This window comes from Arachis stenosperma, chromosome 3 (assembly GCF_014773155.1).
Source record: "Arachis stenosperma cultivar V10309 chromosome 3, arast.V10309.gnm1.PFL2, whole genome shotgun sequence".
Lineage (NCBI taxonomy): Eukaryota > Viridiplantae > Streptophyta > Magnoliopsida > Fabales > Fabaceae > Arachis > Arachis stenosperma.
In genome coordinates this window covers 167,752,361-167,775,448 of record NC_080379.1, presented here as the reverse complement: position 1 = coordinate 167,775,448, position 23,088 = coordinate 167,752,361, and the positions used below count along the sequence as shown (strand labels likewise).

The 23,088-nt window shown below is 33.9% G+C and overlaps 5 protein-coding genes across 5 annotated transcripts; 2 read left to right on the top strand and 3 right to left on the bottom strand.

The window, feature by feature from the left end:
- Positions 1-6,252: 6,252 nt before the first annotated feature.
- LOC130969868 (berberine bridge enzyme-like 13) lies at positions 6,253-8,107 on the top strand. Its single transcript, XM_057895770.1, has one exon. It carries the CDS (start codon positions 6,307-6,309, stop codon positions 7,882-7,884), a length of 1,578 nt encoding a protein of 525 aa, XP_057751753.1. The 5' UTR covers positions 6,253-6,306; the 3' UTR covers positions 7,885-8,107.
- Positions 8,108-10,336: 2,229 nt separating this feature from the next.
- Positions 10,337-12,067, top strand: LOC130968153 (berberine bridge enzyme-like 26). The gene has a single exon (XM_057893260.1). The coding sequence runs from the start codon at positions 10,378-10,380 to the stop codon at positions 11,980-11,982; it is 1,605 nt and encodes a 534-aa protein (XP_057749243.1). The 5' UTR covers positions 10,337-10,377; the 3' UTR covers positions 11,983-12,067.
- A 522-nt stretch (positions 12,068-12,589) lies between these two features.
- Positions 12,590-14,029, bottom strand: LOC130968156 (dihydroceramide fatty acyl 2-hydroxylase FAH1-like). Its single transcript, XM_057893263.1, has 4 exons — positions 13,439-14,029; positions 13,253-13,358; positions 13,012-13,158; positions 12,590-12,894 (listed from the first exon to the last, which is right to left on the bottom strand). The coding sequence occupies exons 1-4, from the start codon at positions 13,765-13,767 to the stop codon at positions 12,772-12,774; spliced, it is 705 nt and encodes a 234-aa protein (XP_057749246.1). The 5' UTR covers positions 13,768-14,029; the 3' UTR covers positions 12,590-12,771.
- A 44-nt stretch (positions 14,030-14,073) lies between these two features.
- Positions 14,074-15,366, bottom strand: LOC130968155 (uncharacterized). Its single transcript, XM_057893262.1, has one exon. The coding sequence runs from the start codon at positions 15,234-15,236 to the stop codon at positions 14,076-14,078; it is 1,161 nt and encodes a 386-aa protein (XP_057749245.1). The 5' UTR covers positions 15,237-15,366; the 3' UTR covers positions 14,074-14,075.
- Positions 15,367-18,535: 3,169 nt separating this feature from the next.
- Positions 18,536-21,331, bottom strand: LOC130968154 (tubulin beta chain-like). Its single transcript, XM_057893261.1, has 3 exons — positions 20,833-21,331; positions 19,826-20,095; positions 18,536-19,492 (listed from the first exon to the last, which is right to left on the bottom strand). The coding sequence occupies exons 1-3, from the start codon at positions 21,224-21,226 to the stop codon at positions 18,822-18,824; spliced, it is 1,335 nt and encodes a 444-aa protein (XP_057749244.1). The 5' UTR covers positions 21,227-21,331; the 3' UTR covers positions 18,536-18,821.
- Between the last annotated feature and the right edge of the window lie 1,757 nt (positions 21,332-23,088).

The following is a 23,088-nucleotide window of genomic DNA, read 5'->3' as shown; positions in this document are numbered from 1 at the left end:
TTCCAATCCAAAAGAAAAGAAATGATGACAAAGATTAATTAAGGACTGAAAATCAACACTTAATTATATTCTAATATATGTTTATAGTGTTGTTTTAATTAATTTACCAACACCGGGGCGGGTGACGTTGATGTTTCATTGTTTCGTTTTTTAATTAAAGTTGATATTAGTTGCTTAGATTGCTTCATAACAACGTCCGATCAGCATTGTGTATTTGGCCATATATTAGTAGCAATCTCTCTATATCTTGCTTTTGCTGATGTATCTGTCTTTACTAATCGGGTTTTAAGTTTTTTAATTATGATGATTAATTCTTAAAATAAAAGTATTGTGTAACAAAAAAATTAAAATAATAGATGAATAATAAGAAGAAAGAAAAGGGTATATAGATTCCAAAAGTTGTTGAAATGCTCCATTTCAATCTTAGCAAGTTGAAGTCATATATTATAATTAAGGTTCCAAGAGAATGAATGATGGGATGGTATAGGGATGGAGAACGTATAGATTGTGTGTTGCTGTCTTGAAATTACTGAAATAATGCGCTTCAATAAGTGCCGTTTATTATTTTACACAAAAGTTTTTTTTTTCAGATTGTTAGGTTACAAATTCAACCTAAAAAGAGAAAAAAAAATACAAAACAAATTCTACATTTTAATTATATTTTTTTTAGTATTGTCATCGAGAATAATGATAAAAAATAAAACATTACTAATATAAAAATGTTCAAAATATAAAAATATTACACCTAATTCAAGGACTAACACTAAATCAAAAAATAAATTCTCCAACTAAATACTAGAGCTATAATAATTTTTATTATGTTGTTTTCACTTTTTATTGTAATATTCTGTCTTTAACACTGTATTAAAGATCACCTCTCTATGATCAATACCAAAGTTGCATACAAAAATTATTTTGATGATCACACAGTTTCTCATTATCACCACAAGACTTTTCTATTCTCATTCTAATTATTGATCATTTTTTTTTAAATGTTGATAAATTTAAACTCCTTGTGTGAAGCATATTAAACCTTAATATTATTAAAATTTTGCAGAAAATTTTTCAGTTTATTTTTTGTAAAATTCAGCCTCCAATAGTTATCACATTTTTCTTTGACCCATCTCACTAAGATTGTTTCATTGGTTTTGAAAATTACCCACTCTAGAACTGCACTATATTCCTCTACCAAGAATTGAACAGAAGTTTCAATACACTCTACCAAAACATTAACTTTAGAATTTGCATTCAAAAACTCACATAAAAACACAACATTATTTTCAACATTCACAATATAGCCACCTACTATCATACATTGTTTTGAAGCAATATATTCAGCACAAATTTACGAAGAAAATTCATATTCAATGTTTACAGCCGATCCTAGACTATTTGTAGCCCCTTGAACAATAATTAACTGGTCTTCCTTTTTTGTTAAAACTTTCCATTCTTTTAACTAGTACATAATAAACTCCTATGCATTCTTCCACAATATATCCTTTCTTTCAAAAATAAATTGGTTTCTAATCCTCCATATCATCTATACTATTGCAAACCAACAATTTATTCACCTTTTTCTTTCCGCTCTCACCACCTCTTACTCACGCCAAGATTCAAAGAAATTCCTCACCTCCTTTGACTTAATCCATGTAAATTTTCCTACAACCATAGCTTTATAGCACAAATGAATAACATAGTTACAATGGATGAAAAGGTGATCTATATCCTCATCATCTAAACCACATAAATAAGAAGTTATCTCATTTGCACCCACCACATTAATCTGGGCTAGCCTTTTCATCGTGGTAAGCTCGCCTAAGATAAAAAATCAGCCCATCATCTCCACCTTCGAAGATACTGTTCCTCGCCAGATATTATCAAAAGTATGACGTATTTCAAAAAAGTCCAACGCTTTTGACTCCACTAAAATGATAAACAACTTTATTGAAAAACTTCTATTTTTGAAGCAATTCTAAATGAGCTTATCTTCTATACTTGCATTTAAATAATTTTTTGTAATAATACTAATAATTTTTCATAATATTTACATGTTCACTAAAAAAAACATATTTTTTATCTTAAGTTTCAGACTCATCTAAATCTGTCCCAAAAATCATAGTTAACAATAATTTTTGTTTGTTAGACAAAAATCAAATAAAGCCTTAAAAATTTTGTTCTGAGGCTCAAATCACCCAACCACTTAATTTTGAAATGAGTTTTAACTTAAGTTAATAAAAGAATCCAGAATGATTATAAAAAATACTATTATATATATCCACTACAATAGGCAATAATTATATAATTAAGCGGTGATGAAAAGTGGCTGTGAAAAAATAAAAAATCTAAATTAATTTTTAAAAAATTTAAATTAAATACTTTAGTTTTTAATTTATTTTATTTTCTAAAATTTTTTAAAAATTATTTTTGTTAAACAAATTAAATTTTTTATTATTTTAAAAGAAGACTGATTTATATTAAAATATATTTTTTAAAAATTTAATTGTTTTACAATAAAATTATTAGGAACTACTTATGGGTTAATCTATTTTATAAAAAAATAAAAAAATTTTCAGAAAATAAAAGTATACTGGATACTAAAGTATCAAATCTAAAAGTTTTAGAGAACTAATTTAATGTTTACTGAATAAAAACGAACAAAGGTTGATTACAAGAGCATTACAGAAGTGTGACGTAGTAATATCTTTCAAGTTTCAATTAATGTAAACAGATACATATTTCAGGGAATGAACCCGAAATGAATATTATTTCAGGTCATTAGCATTATTTAGGCATATATGCGAAAGATCAAAGATACAAACAGTTACTTTATTATTCTTGTCACCACAAAGGAAAAGGGAGAAGAATAATGTGAGACTAAAGAGCTATGATGACACGGACACGAAATTCGATACGATATAAAATATATTGACATGTAAATTTTAAAATTTTATAAAATATTGGAATGCGTATATATATAAAATATAAAATATCTTTTAGATAAATTATAATAATATTTTATTAATATTAAAATATATATTAATTTTTTAATTATTTTTAATATTTTATTTTAATTATATTAAATATTTAAAATATTTTTTATTTAAATAAATAATAATATACACTATATTTAAATTTATTTCAAGAATATATGTTAAGAATAAGACTGGACATGCTGACACGTTATAATATTTAGGTGTGTTTAAGCGTGTCTGGAGAAATTTTTTTATTTTTTAGTAAAACACAGTTGGACACAACAGACATGCGTATTGAACGAGTATCGGTGAGTGTCGTCGTGTTCAAAATATGTCCGACATGCGAATACAACAACTCAACAAAATATATGTGATTCATAACTAAAAACGTAAAAAAAAGGGTCAACTCTTAAAGATATAATTTTGGGATTAATAAATTAAATCTATCCAAATTAAAAATAGATTCTCTCCAATTTTTTCAATACTTGAAAAAATTTAGTGTGATCTTTCACCATTAATTTTATAAGTGAGGTTAAAATTAAATATGACCAAAAAAACAATAAAAAATAAGATATCACAATTGACACCATCCAATTTTTTCTAAAATGATCCACTCCCATCCAAATTCTATAGAGAGCTTCTAATTCTACAGACAAGAGGGATGCCACCACATACACTCATTCTATTGAATCCAAATTTGAAAGCGAAAGAGGTAACATATCTACAAAAAAGAAGATGTATAATTGAGTGTTGAAAGAAGACTACATTATTAATATGTTCATATGTCTTTGAATGGTTGAATTATTCTGTTAACTATTTTTAATTTTGTATAATTAAATTTTTGTCAAATATAAAAAATTAAAAATATTATTTGTATACTAAAATTAATCATTAAAATTAGTTATCAATATATTTGTATATAAATACATGTATTGTTTAATTTATTTTTTTGTGTATTTATATTCTAATATATATTTTATACTAATAACGAATTTTAGTGTACAAATAATATAATTGATAAAATTAATAAAATATTAAATTAATAGAGTATTTTTTGTAAAGTAAAAATACTTATAATTAAAAACTTAATTAAATTTTTTATTACATATTTTTTTAAAAGAATATTTTATTATTTTAATATTTTTAATACGAAAAAAATTTAATTACAAAATAAAAAAAATAATGTGAAAACTCAACCGAAAGAAAAACAAAATTATAGAAACCATGATTGTAAATTTGATGTTTCTACCTAACCATGTTGTGGCTTATCTCTTTTTCCACGATCTTTATTTATTACTAGTTAGTTCGTACATTTCTTGTCACATTTGAGGCTTTCATTTGCACATGCTAAATTTACCCTCTCGTTATTTTGTGTACTTATTCGTCGCAATTTGAATGTCATGGTTTCATTGTTACCAGATGTGCATGCATGGAAGGTAAGAAAATATTGGAAGACTAATGTATTACTAATATAATATAGGGTTTAGTTAATATGCACATCATAAACTTATTATTATTATTATTAAAATTTTTAAATATTTTTATTTAATAAACGTAAAATAAATATATTAAAAATTTAAATTTTTTATATTTTTAATATTTTTTTTAATTTATAAACTTAACATGAGTTATTAAAACAATAAACCCTATAATATAATCACGCATCATTGCCTATTAGATATTAATAAATTGGTTGCCTTATATTAGAGCTATGGATTTGAATTTTTTAAAGTTTAAATTTTACTTTAAAGAATAAAGTGTGATCTTCTATCCTTAATTAGTTTCTCTTTTATATTTATTTTTAGTCCCACCTATGAAATAAATAATGAGAGATCACACTTTATTTTTTAAAGTAAAATTCAAACTTTAGAAAATCTAAGTCACAGTGCTATAATCAGGGTTGGTCTCAACTCTCAAGACAAATCCACAATAATTTAATGAGCAAAAATATTAAATGACCAAACAAATAAATTTGTTATTTATTATGGATAGAATATGAAATTAAAATAAACTAAATAAAGTACTAAACTTGGGATTTATTTATTTAACATTTTTCGAAAAAGAATGGAATCGAGTAAATATAATATACCGTGTGGACTGTTTGACTCTCCAAGAAGAAGTAGTTGAACCAACTTAAGTACCTTTATTTTATATTATTTTCATTTGCTTCTTTTTAGAATAAGCTCTCTTGAGTCTTGAGAATTGAAATAAATCTAATCAAATTAAATGAAATTATATAGGATTGGACCTCAAGAAGTAAAATTACGCTTTAACTATAAATTGCTAATACTTTGAAGGGGTTAATTAAAGAATGCAAATTCAATTGTATGATTTTGCGGTTGTTAAATCTCCACACACAACAACGTAACGTTTAATACAAATAGATATAGTGGAAACATAGAATGTGATGATCCAGCATTCTGCTTCTCCTAATTTGTTATAAAAATACTCTATTTGAACAAGCTGTGTTCATAATGGACTTTCCAACTTTGACAATTGACAGAATCCATCAGCATGATTGACTTGGAAAATTGTTTTGAGTTTACTTCCACCGTGCTTCTTCCAAAAGTAAGGAAATGAATCATCATCTTCTAATTAAAGCATATTACACTACAACTTAGGAGGATAATAAGGTTGTTTTTCTTTCCATATAGGTACACCGTACACTACATCTTGAAACTTCTCTGCCTACCTTCAAAAACTACACTACAACTTTAATTGTCACTTGTACAGCAAGCAACACTAGCTATAGCGATTTATAGCAAATTCCATATTAGTATTAGACTAATTAATGCTTACTGTATAGGGTCAGGCTAATTAAGGCAGGGGCAATTAAAATTAGAGTTATGCTAGGTGTACACTAAAATTAGCTATCAAGCTATCAGTAATATATATTAAAAATAAATTAAATCACACATGTATTTATACACAAATATATTGATGGCTAATTTTGATGTACAGATAGTATTTTTATCAAAATTAATCACTTTAAAGTATGGGCCTTCAATCAAATCAAATATCTAAGTGATGAGTCATGTGGACCAAATTTAAAGACTATCAATGTGTATACAAAGACATGTTCATCTCTTAATACCTTGATCAACACTATTGCTTTGGCTTGCACGTGACTAATGGGCAATTCCATTCTTTTAATTTTTGTGGTGTGGAGAGAAGAAATAAAAAAGAGTATGTTCCACACTCTCATAATTAAATGACTAGAAAGTAGAAACAATTCCAATACTCTTCAACTTTATATCTTACATACACCACCATACTTCAAATATAAATACAACATATATAGCTTCACCAATCACCACAAACATAACCAACAACAATGTCACACTTAACAATAATAATCCTACTCCTATTTTTATCAAGAACAAGTTCAGATTCAATTCAAGAAAGCTTTGTACGCTGCTTACACGTGAATTCGGACAAATCATTCCCATTTGATGCATCAATATACACTCAAAACAATGCATCATTCACAACAGTTCTTGATTCCTCAGCACAGAACCTAAGGTTCTTGGTGCCTTCAGCACCCAAACCTTCCTTCATTTTCACACCAAACACTGAGTCTCACGTCCAAGCAGCCGTCATCTGCGCCAAGAAGCTTAACATCCACCTCCGAGTGCGAAGCGGCGGCCATGACTACGAAGGCATGTCCTACGTTTCGGAGATCGAAACGCCTTTCATGGTCGTAGACTTGGCCAAGCTTCGCGCCATAAACGTTGACATCAAGAGCAACACGGCTTGGATTCAAGCCGGCGCCACCATCGGCGAAGTTTACTACAGAATTTACGAGAAGAGCTCTGTTCATGGCTTCCCTGCAGGACTCTGCACAAGCTTAGGTGTTGGAGGACACATCACCGGAGGTGCATACGGTTCCATGATGAGAAAATTCGGCCTCGGCGCCGATAACGTCCTCGACGCTCGAATGGTGGACGTTAACGGCAGGATTCTTGACAGAAGATCCATGGGGGAAGATCTGTTTTGGGCCATAAGAGGAGGAGGTGGTGGAAGCTTTGGAATCCTTCTATGGTGGAAGATAAAGCTGGTTGAAGTGCCTCCAACAGTTACGGTTTTCACAGTTCCAAGAACACTTGAACAAGGTGGAACGAAGCTTCTTCATAGGTGGCAGGAAGTAGCACCTTCCATTGATGAAAATCTCTTCATAAGAGTTATAATCCAACCTTCAAATGTGGGAAACACAACGAAAAGAACAATCACAACCGCTTACAATGCTCTCTACCTTGGTGGAGCAAGGAAGCTCCTTGAGGTGATGCAGAAGAGCTTCCCTGAACTGGGATTAACTGCCAAAGATTGCAAGGAAACAAGTTGGATCAAATCTGTTATGTACATTGCAGGGTATCCAGACAACACTCCCCCTCAAGTTCTTCTTCAGGGGAAGTCAACTTTCAAGAATTACTTCAAGGCCAAGTCTGATTTCGTGAGGCAGCCGATCCCGGTGGCCGGCCTCCGCGGCTTGTGGCAGAGGATGATGCAGGAGGAGAGCCCCTTGATGATATGGAACCCATATGGTGGAAAGATGAGTGAGTTCTCAGAGTCTCATATTCCATTCCCTCACAGGAATGGAACACTATTCAAGATTCAGTATGTGACTTTGTGGCAGGATGGAAAGGAGAATGCTGGAAAGCACATTGATTGGTTGAGGGATCTTTACACTTACATGGGTGCTTATGTGTCTAAATCACCAAGGGAAGCTTATGTGAACTATAGAGATCTTGATTTGGGGATGAATTCCAAGAGCAGAACAAGCTTCAAGCAAGCTAGCAACTGGGGTTATAGGTATTTCAAGGGTAACTTCAAGAGATTGGTTAAGATCAAGACAAAGGTTGATCCTGGTAACTTCTTCAGGCATGAACAGAGTATTCCACCTCTTCCTTACTGATGCAACTCTATAAATTGGCTCACTTTAGAGGGAATAATTAAGGATAAATGTTGTAAGATACTGATGGAAGTGTTTCAAGTGTTTGATGTGTTTTGTGATTGTGTATGCGACTGTGTATTAGTACTAAAGCTTTCATTTTGTCTTTGGTATCATTCATCAAGTGTGTTTCATGAAAAACAAATATAAAGTTGGGCAGAATAGTCCTGCATGCTTTCTTATACAATTATTTGCTCTATATTGTTAATTAATATACAAAATTTTAGAAGCATGAAATATATAAAATAGTGAAAATTTAAAACTGCAGAAAGTGTCACTAATTTATAGACACAGGCAAAATATTATATGGTTAAGATTTAGACATGAAAACAATTGAAAACTAATAAGTTTGCTACGTGATCCAACAGAATGCTAACTTTCGCTGAAAAAAAAAAAAGGAAATTCATAGTTTCATGAATGCTTAGGCAATCATAGACATTCAAGGCATGAATTTTAACAATTCTTCAAAGTCTCGGCCGTTTTCACAATTTAGGGGTCAACACAGATGGGATATAATCAAAATTTCGATCCGATTCATACTAAAATTATCGGATCAGATCGAATCCAATATCCGTCGTTTTTAAGTTTGGATCTGATCCGATTCACTCCACACATTTGCGGATCGAATCGGATATCGAATATATCCGCAAAATACAAAAATATTTTTAACAGGTTATTTTTATTAAAAAATATTAATAAAATTTATTTTTTCTATTTTTTTAAATATGTTTATTTTTAAAATAATATTAAACATATTTATTTTTCTTAAATAATAAATTAAAATAATACAATATATATGATAATTATTAGTTGAAATAAAACATAAAAAAATATTTACTTATTTATTTAGTTATTTTTACAAATACGCGGATATGCAGATACCTACACAAAATCTGTTATCCGATTCTATTTATGTGCCGATCATATCCGATCCGATCCGATAACTTTGCGGATCGAATGGATTCATGAACACCCCTATCACAATTTCCTTCTTCTTCTTCTCATTTTTTAATCAGTTGAGAGGGCTAAAGGCCCAACGAACACTAAGAAGAAACATGTTCGTTAACATGTTCTTGTTGTTGGACGAGGCGTCTGAAGCCCAATATTGAGTCTCCAAGAAGAAAAATTGATAGGTACATTACCATCTCTTTTAAAGGGAAAAAAATGGGATAAAAAAACTCATAGCAGTTTTAACATTTGGGTAGGGTAGGTTTTGGGAATCTATTTTGTATTGGGCTGGCCAGCTGGGGCATGTTCGGTTGTACCTGGCCTTGACCAAAACTCCAAAAGGAAGAAAACACTTCTCCTTTTCTTAATCCGCTGTGCGTGTTGCCGTGTTTGACAAATGACTCCGATGACTTATTCATGTTTGTTGACTTTTAAGGAAAAGAAACAGTGGCATCCATTATGTTAAATTATTCGATTAAAGTTGGTGTGTTTTTTATAAGATTATTGTTGTCTGTTCATGTTGTATTAATAAAAATTGACTTCTGAAGGCTCAAAAAAAAATTTATTTAAAGTTTAAACAATCAATAAGGTATTATTGAAGATTTGATGGGAATATTCACATAAAGATAAGTTCTTAAAAGAGTAAAAGTTTATCACATAATGTTAAGATACTACATTTCATGAAATTAAAATGAATCTCATATCATTAATTTTACTTTACAAACATAATTATTACACCATCAACTTTATCTAAATGTATGTAAAGATAATTAGTGAAGCTTATTTCTTGTTTCTTATCAAGATTTCTCTCCAGTCTCCACAAAGTATGGGTCCTTCGGCCCTCACATGTCCCCCAAAAAAATCACACATTGTCATCTTTTTATCCCTACCTAACATGCTAAAGAAATTAGTGTAGTTTCCTTTGAAACTTCTTGACATACAAAAATGGCACGTGGAGCTGGTCTTACGCTAGGATATTCAGTTCTATCTATCTCACCTATATTATTATCCTTGCTTTAAGCAAAGCGACTTCTATGATTGATCTTTCAGAGCTTGATTGGCGCGCAAATGTATAATACCAACGATGCATGTGTATTGGTTGTAGATATTTCAGAATGTGATTCCTTCCTTCTTCATATTGCAACCACAAAATATTGTTAAAGAAAGAAACTATAATTTATATAATAATAAACTATACACTTAGCTACAAGCTAAGCTATATTTACAATGACCATAAGAGTGGATTGACCATATTAGAGAAATGATTATCCGCATCACGAGATAGTTTCTGGTGTGAATTGTATTCAAATAAACTAATATTCTTTCCACCTTGTCATAATTTCAACTACAGCACTGCAACTGGACCTAAATAAAATAGAAATACCACTTAGTATATGAATATGACGTGTACATTAGCTAACATACACGTATATTACCACTATAAAACCAGCATTGGCAACCAGTATTCTTTAAACACAAGACAAGAGAGGAGAAGATTAGAGCATTATTATGGAGTCTTACTCTTTTAGGCCCTTCTTGTCAAGTTTTCTGATTCTGTTGTCAATTTCACTCACTAACTCAATTCCAATTCAAGAAGCTTTCAACCATTGTGTAACACTCCATTCTCAAACCCCAAATGAATTTCCCAGTGCAGTGTACACTCCTAACAATGCTTCCTACACTTCTATCCTTGAATCCACTGCTCAGAACCTAAGGTACTTGCTACCCTCACTGCCAAAACCAGAATTCATATTCACACCATTCCATGACTCACAAGTCCAAGCTGCAGTGATTTGCGCCAAACAGCTTGGTATTCACATGAGGGTGAGAAGTGGAGGCCATGACTACGAAGGCCTCTCTTATGTTTCTTTCATAGAGAAGCCATTCATGATCCTAGACTTGGTCAAGCTCCGCGAGATCAACGTTGATATCGCGCAGAACACGGCTTGGATTCAAGCCGGTGCCACCGTGGGCGAAGTTTATTACAGAATTGCAGAGAAGAGCGCAGTGCATGGCTTCCCTGCAGGGCTTTGCACAACCCTGGGAATTGGCGGTCACATAACAGGGGGTGCATATGGTTCTATGATGAGAAAGTATGGCCTTGGAGCCGACAATGTCCTCGATGCTCGAATCGTGGATGCCAATGGCAGGATTCTGGACAGAGCAGCCATGGGAGAGGACTTGTTTTGGGCAATCAGAGGTGGTGGTGGAGGCAGTTTTGGAGTTATCCTCTGGTGGAAGATCAAGCTGGTTCCAGTGCCGGAAACCGTGACAGTTTTTACGGTTACCAAGAGCTTAGAACAAGGAGCAAACAAGATTCTGTATAGGTGGCAGGAGGTGGCACCAAGCATTGATGAGAATCTGTTCATCAGAGTTTTGATTCAAACAGCCAACGGAAGCCTTCCGGGGCGCAGAACCGTGACAACTTCTTACAATGCTCTCTTCCTTGGCAGTGCTGACACGCTCCTCCAAGTGATGAAGCAGAGCTTCCCTGAATTGGGATTGACAAGAAATGACTGTGTAGAAACCAGCTGGATCAAATCTGTTCTTTACATTGCTGGATTCCCCAGTGGAACTGCTCCTGAAGTTCTGCTCCAAGCAAAATCAACATCCAAGGCTTACTTCAAAGCAAAATCTGATTTCATCAGGCAAGTCATCCCCGAGAATTCGCTAAACTCGCTGTGGAAGATTTTCCTGCAGGAAGATGGGCCTCTCATGATTTGGAATCCCTATGGAGGAATGATGGGGAGGATTCCGGAATCTGCCACGCCTTTCCCTCACAGGCAAGGAACTCTCTACAAGATTCAGTATGTAACTGGATGGCTTGATGGAGAGAAGAGCATGGCAAGGCATATGAACTGGATCAGAAGATTTTACTACTTTATGGCTCCTTATGCTTCAAAATATCCAAGGGAAGCTTATGTTAACTACAGGGATCTTGATATTGGGATGAACCACCAGAATACCACAAGCTTCTCAAAGGCTTCTGTTTGGGGATTCAAATATTTCAAGAACAACTTCCTCAGACTAGTACAGGTCAAGACTAAAGTTGATCCATCTAATTTCTTTAGGCATGAACAGAGTATCCCTCCATTCCACACTAAGAGATGGTAGAAGCCAACAACTTTGAATTATTCCTATGCATATTTGCGTTCTGTGTAAACTCAGTTTCCAAATAATTACACCTCAATTTCCTTTCCATTTGTGTGCCACTACGAATTTAAGAATTTTGTCAATTACAACAAGTGTATTGACCAAAGTGATATATAACTTATATTATTCTCACATTTCATAAAACTCAACCTTTCAGGCGCACTGAAAGATCACCAAAAACAGCAGCAGCCAACACTATGTTGCACTGACCTATGAGATTAACTTTCCTTTGTTTTTCACATTTCTTAATTCATCTTTAGGAAAAGTATATCCACTTGCCTACCATGATATTAGTAAATAATGTGGCGTATCCCTATTTGATGTGACATGCAATCTCACGATCTATAAGACTTTGGTCTAGTATTTAATTTTGAATTGACATTGGCAGTGGTTGAATATAATGACAGCCTGCTTCGCTATACTATTATCATTATCAATGGGAAACAGTGCAATCATTTCATTTGAAAATGTGAGACACCGAATGTTTGCTGGCTTCAGACCTTGCTTGGTCAATGTTTTAATACTCTATTTCAAAATAAAAAAGATATATGCACAGGAAGGGAGAGAATTTTGAGCCACAAAAACTTGATACATATCAAATTTTACAGGCTGATAGAAGGTGGAGAGTTAACCCTCATAAGCATTAATTAATTACACAATGAAAAGCATTAGATGTTTATGTATTGTCTGAAACCCTGAGTTCACTATCATCTTAACAAATGCAGAAAATATGCAAGTTCTGACAATGACTTAACTACTTTTGGAATCTCCCTTTACAGAAGGAGGAAGGGTTCCGAAAACGACATCCCATAGCGGTGAGGTGATCCCAAAACCATAGTTGGAGATCCGATAGTGATGATTCAAGTGGTACTTCTGCAAACACAGAACCAATGAAATATTATTTGTGTTCTTTCTTCCTTACAAGACTTGTGTTGATTTGTAATTTTGAAAAGGAGTGATGCCTTGAGGATTTATGAAATCAAATTTTACCTTGAGCATTTTGGGAGCATCAGACTTGGGTTGACCATGGTGCAAATAGTAATGTGTGCAATCGTACATGACGTATCCCAACAAAAGACCTCCGAAAATAGCAGGAGCAGTTGTTGGAGTGCTGAAAATCTTCACAATGTTCCACAACTGCGATTCAAGAAGCAAGTATCTCAAAATGTCACCGATTTTGAGGGAGTGATTAATCATTCTATAAATAAAAAGAGGAAGAAGATATAGTTACCGGGACAGCAAACATGGCGGCGGCTGCTGGAGGGAAAACGAGTCTGAGGTGATCCATGGGATGTTTATGGTGGCAGCCATGGAGAAGATAATGGAAGGTATTTCCCCTGTAAACAAAGGAAATGAATGAGACAAGACGAGAAGAGAATAGATGAGACGAGATGAGATGTGAGGAGAAAATGCAAACCAGTAAGAGGTGGTTTTGACGTGGAAAAGGAAGCGATGCAAAAGGTACTCGGCGAGGGTCCAGGCTAAGAGGCCAATGAGGATGAGCTGGGAAATATTAGAAGGAGGGACGCCCATGGTGAGGGAGTTGTGAATGAAGAATAAGGCGACGGGTATCCATACAATTGGGATGGCGTACCAGGGAGTGCGCGTGAAGAACTCCAGAAAATTGCTGTGGAAGAAGCGGGGGCCTTCCTTTCCCAGAATTGGATCGTGAACCCACTCTTCGTATCCATCTCCAAGATGTCCCACCTGGAACACCAGCGGCTTCTTCAAATCAACCTTCACCATCTTCCAAGATTCTCTCTCTCCTCGCGCGCCACAGAGAGAGACACAGAGAGAGCCAGAATGCCAGATCTCGCTCTCTCTATTTAGACGCCTTCCCACGCCCAAATCTGGACACACTGTTATTACCGTTCATAAACTTTCCCTTCTTAATTCAATTGTGATGGACAATAACCTCCCCTTTACCACTTCTTTCGACACCCTCCTCCCATACTGGCCCAATCTTTACACATATTAACTCTCTTAATTTCGTTTTTGGGCTCGGGCCCATTTCAATACCCAAAAGAATGTATATTGACTAAACTCATTTACATTTACATGTGAAATCTCAAAAGCATCTTAAAAAGAAAACACGACGCCAGTGTAAGTACGAGTGCTGCCAAACGACCCATTAAGAGCCCACCAAGTACTGTCACTAACACAATGACGTGTCCCCATGAACAACACTTCCCAACTTCATGGATTCTAATCACACCTTCCTCCCCTTCTTCTTCTTCTTCTTCAACCCAAGTCATGATCATTCCATTACTATCATCAACCTCCTCCTCTCTTGAACACTTGTCTTCTTCCCCACTCCTTCGAGACTCACCTTCACTCTCTTTACTTCTCTTTCTCAAAGAGCTTCTCCACTTTTTAGGCACTAGTTTCTTCATCCCCTTCCATGTAAACCTAATACTTCGGCTACCTTCTTCACATGAATCCGCAACATCCTCCAACCATTTCTTCTCACAACAATCACCAACCTCGCTTCTGCTTTCACTTTCAACAACCTCAACAGTATCATTCAACAACATCAATCCAGCGCCGCCACCACCCGCTACTTCTTCACAGTGATCCTCTTTCTTGCTTTTCAATTTCATCAGTTTCTGAAACCAAACACAATTACAAACCGTTGCGATAAAAGGCTCCATTTTTATACCCACGGTTCTCCACCACCCAACGAAACGTTTCCCCACGTTTTCAAGAAACAGAAGCGTAACTGCCGACACGGTTATCCCAACGGTAAGCTTCATCACGCTGCTAATCAAAACCACCACCACAAACAACGCCTTCCACTTCACGGACGATGCAAGAACAGATTTTGAATACGACCCACACCCGCATTCGCCGACCCTATTTACCTCTTCCGAGCCCGATACCCCGCCGTCATCTCCACCGTCGTTCACAGTTACCGGCGGTGTCAAACTCGGAGCGTGGGCCCGAACCACGGATAAATCGCCTGAACTTGATGTCTCCGGCACAGGAGATAGCACCGGCGTGGAGGGCGGTGGCGGTGGAGGATCATAGATACCGGGTTGAAGAGGTCTCTTTGACTTGGTTCTTGTGAAGCGGCTTCGGTTCTTGACGAAGAGATCGATGAGGGAAGTGGGGAATCCGGTTTCGACGACGAGGGAGCCACCGCGCCTTGGAGATTGAAGGTCGGCAACGATTTGAGATATTCTTGTTACCCTGTTCTTCTTCCATGGTAACGGCATGGTTCTCAGGCTCCTTCACCCTCTGCTACTCAACCGCTTTCTATTTCTTTTTCTTCCGTTTTGGATGAGAAGCAGAAATTAAATGAAAAGAAAAAATAAAGGGGGGCCGAAAAAGAAAGAGAGTGATGGAAAGTTGGTTGTGAAAGAAATTAAGATCGTTTTTATAGCGTGAAAGAGAAAGATAAAGAGAGTGAAAGAGAGAGGTTGCTGAAGGCGCGTGATGCAGTTGGTGTGGGTTGAATGCTATGGCCACCGTTACTATGTGGCGTGCGTTACTTTATTCATTTCATAATTAATTGCTTCATTTATGGACTATTAATACCACTACTAACCCATATTTTATCTCTTCTTATTTTGCGTTGGTTTTCCTTCGTTGGAACTTGGAATCTAAAAGAAGGATGAAATGCATGCTACTAGTATTTTCTAATAAGAAAGATAAATATGAGTGTGGCACGTCAAGCATATGCATATTACTGAGTTTAGAGGAAGAAAACAATTAACTATTAACTAGGCCAATAATAATATCTAAATATAGATATAGATATACAATTTGGCATTTAGCTTTGGAATTTCAGTTTTGTTCTTATACTGAGAGCGACTTCTTGTTTGCTCTATCAGCCACCTAACCCACCCCACTCGTTTTCAATCTCTCTATAATATGAACGAAAATGAAAATGAATTTTGTCTTTCTCCTCTTTCAATTTTCTCCCATTAAGAAAAAAAATCATAATAATGGAGATTACGTGTTTTATATCTCGGAAGAAAAAAAAAAGAAAAAAACGTATAAAGCCATATAGAAACCTCCGGTTTCCAATTTACGAATCAAAATTTTCATAACAAATACACCTAATTTTCAAATTAAAAGTGAGCAGTAAAATATTTTAATTTAAAAATAGTTATATATTTTACACGGTGGTTGTTGATATGTAGTTTCAGTTACTGATGAGTCCCATTATTCTTGCCACTACGCTTGAACGAACAGAACGTGTGGGAAGCAGATAAATTCTACATGGGACCAGTTTCCACTTGGATCAAATATTTGAAACTTATAATTGAGGCTTTAACAATAAAATGGAAGCTTAAAGAAAGTGCACTTTAGTCTTTTGGAGGGGCCAAAGTGCGAGGAAAGAGCCAAATGGAAAAAGTCAAGCTAAGCTTGGTGCTATGCAAAAAGCTTTGTGATTATGGCCCTCTATGTGACTAATGTCACTCATTACACTAAGTAGGTAGGGTCTTCCTGCCATTCTTAGCCTAACTTTTTTTTATATTAAAATATTATTTATGATTTTGTTAATATTATAATATTTTTGTGGAATATAATGATATAAAAAGTATCTACTATGTTATATATATATACTAAAATTAATTATTAGTATAAAATATATTTAAAATATAAATATATATTAAAAATAAATTAAACCACATATGTATTTATATACAAATATATTAATGACTAATTTTAGTATATAAATAATATTTTTAAAAAAGTATATACAATAAAAAGAAATTGTAAATAATAATTTTAAATAAAATAAAAAATATAAAAATATATATCTTAAATTACAAATTTAAATAGAATAAAAATATAAAAAAATCTTAAATTATGATTTTAATTTTTAAATTTAAAAAATTATAATTTATAAATTCTTTTATTATATAAATCGGATACTCACAATTTGTATATACATCATACTTATGGAATATACTAAGTTAAACTCATATTAATATATTACACAATTTTATCCGCATACAAAAAATAATTAGCAGAAAAACTACAAATATCTTTTTCTATGGTAAGTAGAAGGAAGAGAAGAAAAAAATAAAAGGAGAAAGGGGGAAAACTGTTGGACCCTTTATCCAGTGAGATAATGTAAAGGGAAAGCGAGAGGAATCTGAATGAGAAGCACGTGGCATAATGTGGTGTATTTACAGATTGGCCTCGTGGAAATGTTGTCTTGTCCTCTGGTTTCGTAACATTTCTCTCTTCTTTGACTGACATTTTTAACTGTATTTTAAATTTGTCTTAATGGATATGCATACAAAATTACAAATATCAACCAATCTCAGTTATTGTCTGGTAAATGTGATTCACCTCAGAATATAACCTGGGTATTTTATTTTCTAAATAAAAAATAAGTAAAAATCAAATATATTTATTGACTTTGAAAACCCTAAAATAGAAATCATACTTTTCTCTATTTAAAAATTAGAAAAATGTTTAGGGGCTATGTTTAGGTAACAGGAACGAAATTAAACAGGATATATCATATTCTTTATCTTTTACTATTAACTTTCGGAAAAAAAAGAGCCTCCGCTTCTTGTTTGATTCTTAGTTAATATGATGTAGTATATGTTTTGTTTTTAAATTTTGACAAAAATTATAAAAATATTTTTAAGTTTTATTTTATTTTAATTTTTAAAAGTTTTTTATTTACATCAAATATATTTTTGATAGTTAATTTTTTAAAAAAATTAAGATAAATTCAACAAAAATTTTACAAGAACAACCCTCAATACAAGTAAATCAAGTATAATTTTCATGCATTATTGTTAGATTAGTTTTAATTTTTTTAAAAATTTAGCCGTTGAGAATAATTTGATAAAAATAAAAAATTTATAGCACAAAACTAAAACAAAATAAAACTTAAAAATATTTTTAAAATTTTTGTCAAATTTCAAAAATAAAAAACTTATAATAATACGGTAAACAGGAGCAAGAAAGGGGCTGCCATTAGTTAGCTGCAAGGGATGAGAGAGGCCTTACGAGGGCTCTTTCCCACTTAACAGATTCGTTCCTTCGTTACTTGAGGCCGTTTAGAGATGCTATCAGAGTAGGAAAGTTAGCCAAGTGATCTGCCTAGTTTATCTAAAGCACCCCTTATCTAAATTTTATACAAGGGATTAAGCCCATAGATAGTGGTGTTCATTTATTTCTTTTTTGTAGGATATATTCATTAAACCCAAGTACCCAACTATCCAAGTCCAACTGTACAATGAGACAATATAAAAAGAAAATTGAGACCAGAAAGAAACGTACAACTGACAGAGGGCCCAGACTATGTTTTTGTTTCAACTGCATTTGATGCTTATATGTTCCCACAAACAAGAATCTTTTAACAGCAAGACGTATAGTTCTGTACTTTCGTAAAATTAAGTAAATTATTATTATTATTATTATTATTATTATTATTTGTTACTCAATTACTCTACTCCGACGACTGCTCCCTCCGATCTAACCTTGCTTTTCACTTATTCCTCTCCCAACAACATGGTATTTCAAAATAAAATGGGAAAGCCAGTAGTATAAGTTAATGCTTGTTGAATTCAAAACCAATAAAAAAATAAAATAATTAGAAAGAAAACAACTGGAACAAAAAGGGGAAACAATGGTAATAGAGGGGAACTGCCACCATCGATATATATAAGGAACTACCTAGTAAGACATCCATGACCTCAAAATAGAAGCACTCTCCGCAGATCCCAGATTATACAATGACTTAATGTCTCAACGACCCTCAATCCATTCAAAACACATCAACAATAAACAAGTCAACGTATTTTGACTGTTCCACAATTTAAAGCAGCTTAAGCAGCAGCCTCCTCTTCTTCCTCTCCATATTCTTCCTCATCAGCAGTAGCATCCTGGTACTGCTGATACTCTGCAACTAGATCATTCATGTTACTCTCAGCCTCGGTGAACTCCATTTCGTCCATTCCCTCTCCAGTGTACCAATGCAAGAAAGCCTTGCGCCTGAACATTGCTGTGAACTGCTCACTAACTCTCCTGAACATCTCTTGAATTGATGTTGAGTTGCCAATGAAGGTGGATGCCATCTTGAGACCCCTAGGTGGAATATCGCACACGCTAGACTTCACGTTGTTAGGTATCCACTCCACAAAGTAAGAAGAGTTTTTGTTTTGCACATTTATCATCTGCTCATCCACTTCCTTGGTGCTCATCTTACCACGGAACATTGCCGAGGCAGTCAGATAACGACCGTGGCGTGGATCTGCAGCACACATCATGTTCTTGGCATCCCACATCTGCTGAGTCAATTCAGGCACAGTCAAGTTGCGATACTGCTGGGAACCTCTTGATGTCAAGGGTGCAAACCCAACCATGAAGAAATGGAGACGAGGGAAGGGGATAAGGTTGACAGCAAGCTTTCTAAGATCAGAGTTCAGCTGCCCAGGGAAACGTAGACAACAAGTAACTCCACTCATGGTAGCAGAAATGAGGTGGTTAAGGTCACCAACTGCAATAAGAAGAAAAATAGATACAATATACATTATGAGTTCAAATTAGACAAGCAAACAAAACCAAATGATTGCAGAAGTTCAACAACCATAACCACAGGTATGAGTGAGACACAAGACACAAACCCACTTGAATCCTCCCACTAACGTCACATATACTCCTATTTTAATATTCAAAATTGAATGGTCAAGGAAAATGAAAACTTCATCTTAATCATTACTTAACACATTTTTTACCTCAAGCAAATAAATACAACATCAATATTATCCATACAGCAAGAATAATAATCATAAATTTCACTAACTGTACTAAAATTCAAATAGAAACTCACAAGTTGGTGTAGCAAGCTTCAAAGTGCGGAAGCAGATATCATAGAGAGCTTCGTTATCCAAGACCATGCATTCATCAGCATTTTCAACGAGCTGATGAACAGAAAGTGTGGCATTGTATGGCTCTACAACTGTGTCGGACACCTTGGGGGATGGAAAGACGGAAAATGTCAACATCATACGGTCTGGATATTCTTCCCGGATCTTTGAGATGAGAAGGGTTCCCATGCCTGAGCCAGTACCACCTCCCAAAGAGTGGCAGACTTGAAATCCTGTTCATATATATTCAACATATAACTCAATTGCTTAGCCACAGTTGAAATAACTCAACGTGATTAAATTTTGACAGATATGCAAGAAGTTCAATAAGAAACCAAAAACGATTTTTCAATTTTAAGGTTTTAACACAGCCATGCACCAACACTAAATAAATGCCAATGTATAGTCCAATGTTTAAATTTATGGAATCGGATTTTACATAACGATATGAAACATACAAAAGCTTAAAGCTGTATTCTAAATCTCTAGTAACACATTACAGATATTTAATAAAAATAAAACTCGTATCAATGCCAAAGACAGAAAAATATCTTCAGACTATAAGCATATGTTATGGTAAACAAGAGACGGATTAGAACGAAAATGATGTGAAGAAATCCACATTCCACGAATAATGTTGAGACCAACCAAAAAAAGTTCGAAAATCACAAACTGCAACTAAACAACAAAGCTTGGGCCCCGACACCAAAGTTCAGTGAACAGATTACAGATTATAACCAATCCAAGGCACGTGAAAGCAAATCAAGGGAAAAACCTGAACACAATTTATATCAACGCGAACCAAATTCAGGGAAAAAAATTGCTTGGAACGAGGACCTAAATTGCATTAAAATAAAATAATAATCCAGAAACAACAATTGGCTCCTGAACGATACTAAAATGAAACATAAGAAAACAATAAATCGAAGAAGAAAGAATGAAAGAAAGAGAGAGATAGCGAATTGAATACCCTGCAAGCAATCGCAATTCTCGGCCTCCTTCCTGACAACGTCCAAGACGGAGTCGATGAGCTCAGCTCCCTCGGTGTAGTGACCTTTGGCCCAGTTGTTACCCGCACCTGACTGCCCGAACACGAAATTATCGGGGCGGAAGATCTGCCCGATCGGACCGGATCTAAGAGAATCCATGGTTCCAGGCTCCAGATCCATCAAGACGGCGCGTGGCACGTACCTTCCGCCGCTGGCCTCGTTGTAATAGACATTGATGCGCTCGAGCTGGAGCTCTGAATCGCCGCTGTACTTTCCGGTGTGATCAATGCCGTGCTCGTCGCAGATCACTTCCCAGAATTTGGCACCAATCTGGTTGCCGCACTGGCCACCCTGGATGTGCAAGATTTCTCTCATTTTCTCGGGAAAGTGACGAAAGGTGGAGAGCGGAGAGAGATGATAAAATAACGAAAGGTGATATTCTTTTTCCTTTACTCTCCCTTGCGCTTTGGGGGAGGGAGGGTACAATTTAAAAGGCGTGGTTGGGATTGTAATTATGGCGTGGTTTAAGGGTTAATTTTATGACGTGTGGTGGTGCTTGTTCTTATGAGCTGTGGAGCCGCCCAATTCTTCTCTTCTCGTCTAAAAATATCGCACGATGGATAACAACCCAACAATCGTTATTGACTTTATGATTACAGTTACAGATTTGACATCACTCATCCCTAATCCCTATGACCCTATGCTATTTACACTTAAATCAAATATAGACCACTCCAATTTGGATAGTCCTTAAACATATTGACATTTTTGTTCTGTCACACGCTTCCGTAGATGCCACCTGTCAACGTCTATGCATATTTGTTTTTGGGCCGGTTTAAGCCCAACTCAAAAATTGATACATGCCCAATGCCCATACATGAAAATTTCATTATTGAAAAAATTGGTTCGATTTATGTTTTTATGTTTATTTTTTAATATTTTTTATTTTCAAGACTTTTATACAAAAATAGGAAGTGAAAACTGAAAAAAGAATTATTATTTTTACTACTTTTTCGTTTACAAAATTCTAAAATACAAAATACTGAAAATAAAAAATATAAATATAAATCAAACAAACTTTCAACTAAAATACATTTAGTTTGAAACTCGATTTTGATTATAACTCAAAATGTAAAAATATACTAAAAAAAGTTTTAAAAATATATCTAGTACATATAATATATAAAAAAATTACCAAAAATATAATATATAAAAAATATTATATGCACATAAAAAATTAATTATTCTATATTTGTGTATAAATACATTTAAGGTTATTAAATTCACAAGTTTAAATAAATTTGTGGAGCTCACCTAAATTCAACTTGTAAATTCAACTTGTAGGCACACATAGTTTACTTGTTATACATTCATTTTCTTAAAATTATATATCATACATAATATATATTTACTCAAATCTAAACATTGTTTTTAAATTAACAATTTCACCACAAAACACATAATAAATTAAAACATAGTACAAATTATAATAAGTACATTTAACTATTTTATTATTATACAATATGTAATATCTTACCACACAGAGTTTTACACTTAAATCGTAAAACAGAAGTGATATGGTATATATATATATATATATATATATATATATATATATATATATATATATATATTGAAAAGAATGCAGTATATGATGAGTCTTGAAAAACGGATAAAATAAAAACGTGAAATAAAAAGTGCAATGCTCATGAGGCAACTAAGGTTCATGAGTAAAATTAAACAGAAAGTAGGAATAGAGGGTCAAGAATACAAAATAACAAGCTCTTAACTCAGCCTATGAAACTAAGGATAGCCGGAGAATATTCACAAACACACACACATATATAACCCAAAGTTCAAAATACATACATATATATATATAAACCCAGTTCTCCTTAAATCTTTAAGAGGTACAAAATAAAACAAGTTGCTCGGAGGGTTAAGTAAATAAGATTATATAAAAACTATACACCAAACTAAAATCCTAGAAACCATTTCGCTGCAGAACTCCATACGCCTAGCGAGGGGTTTCTCGACCTGCATCTAAAAAATAACAACATTATATGGAATGAGAATCGGGAGTTCTCAGCATGATAAAGGTGCCACGCACATAAGATATAAGGTCCTAGGAAGACTAGAGGCAATCTTAGAATGTCGACACTCAAATTATAAAACTTAACGTACTAAAACAGAAACCATAACGGGTGGTATTATAAGATTTAGCTTAACCAAATCTT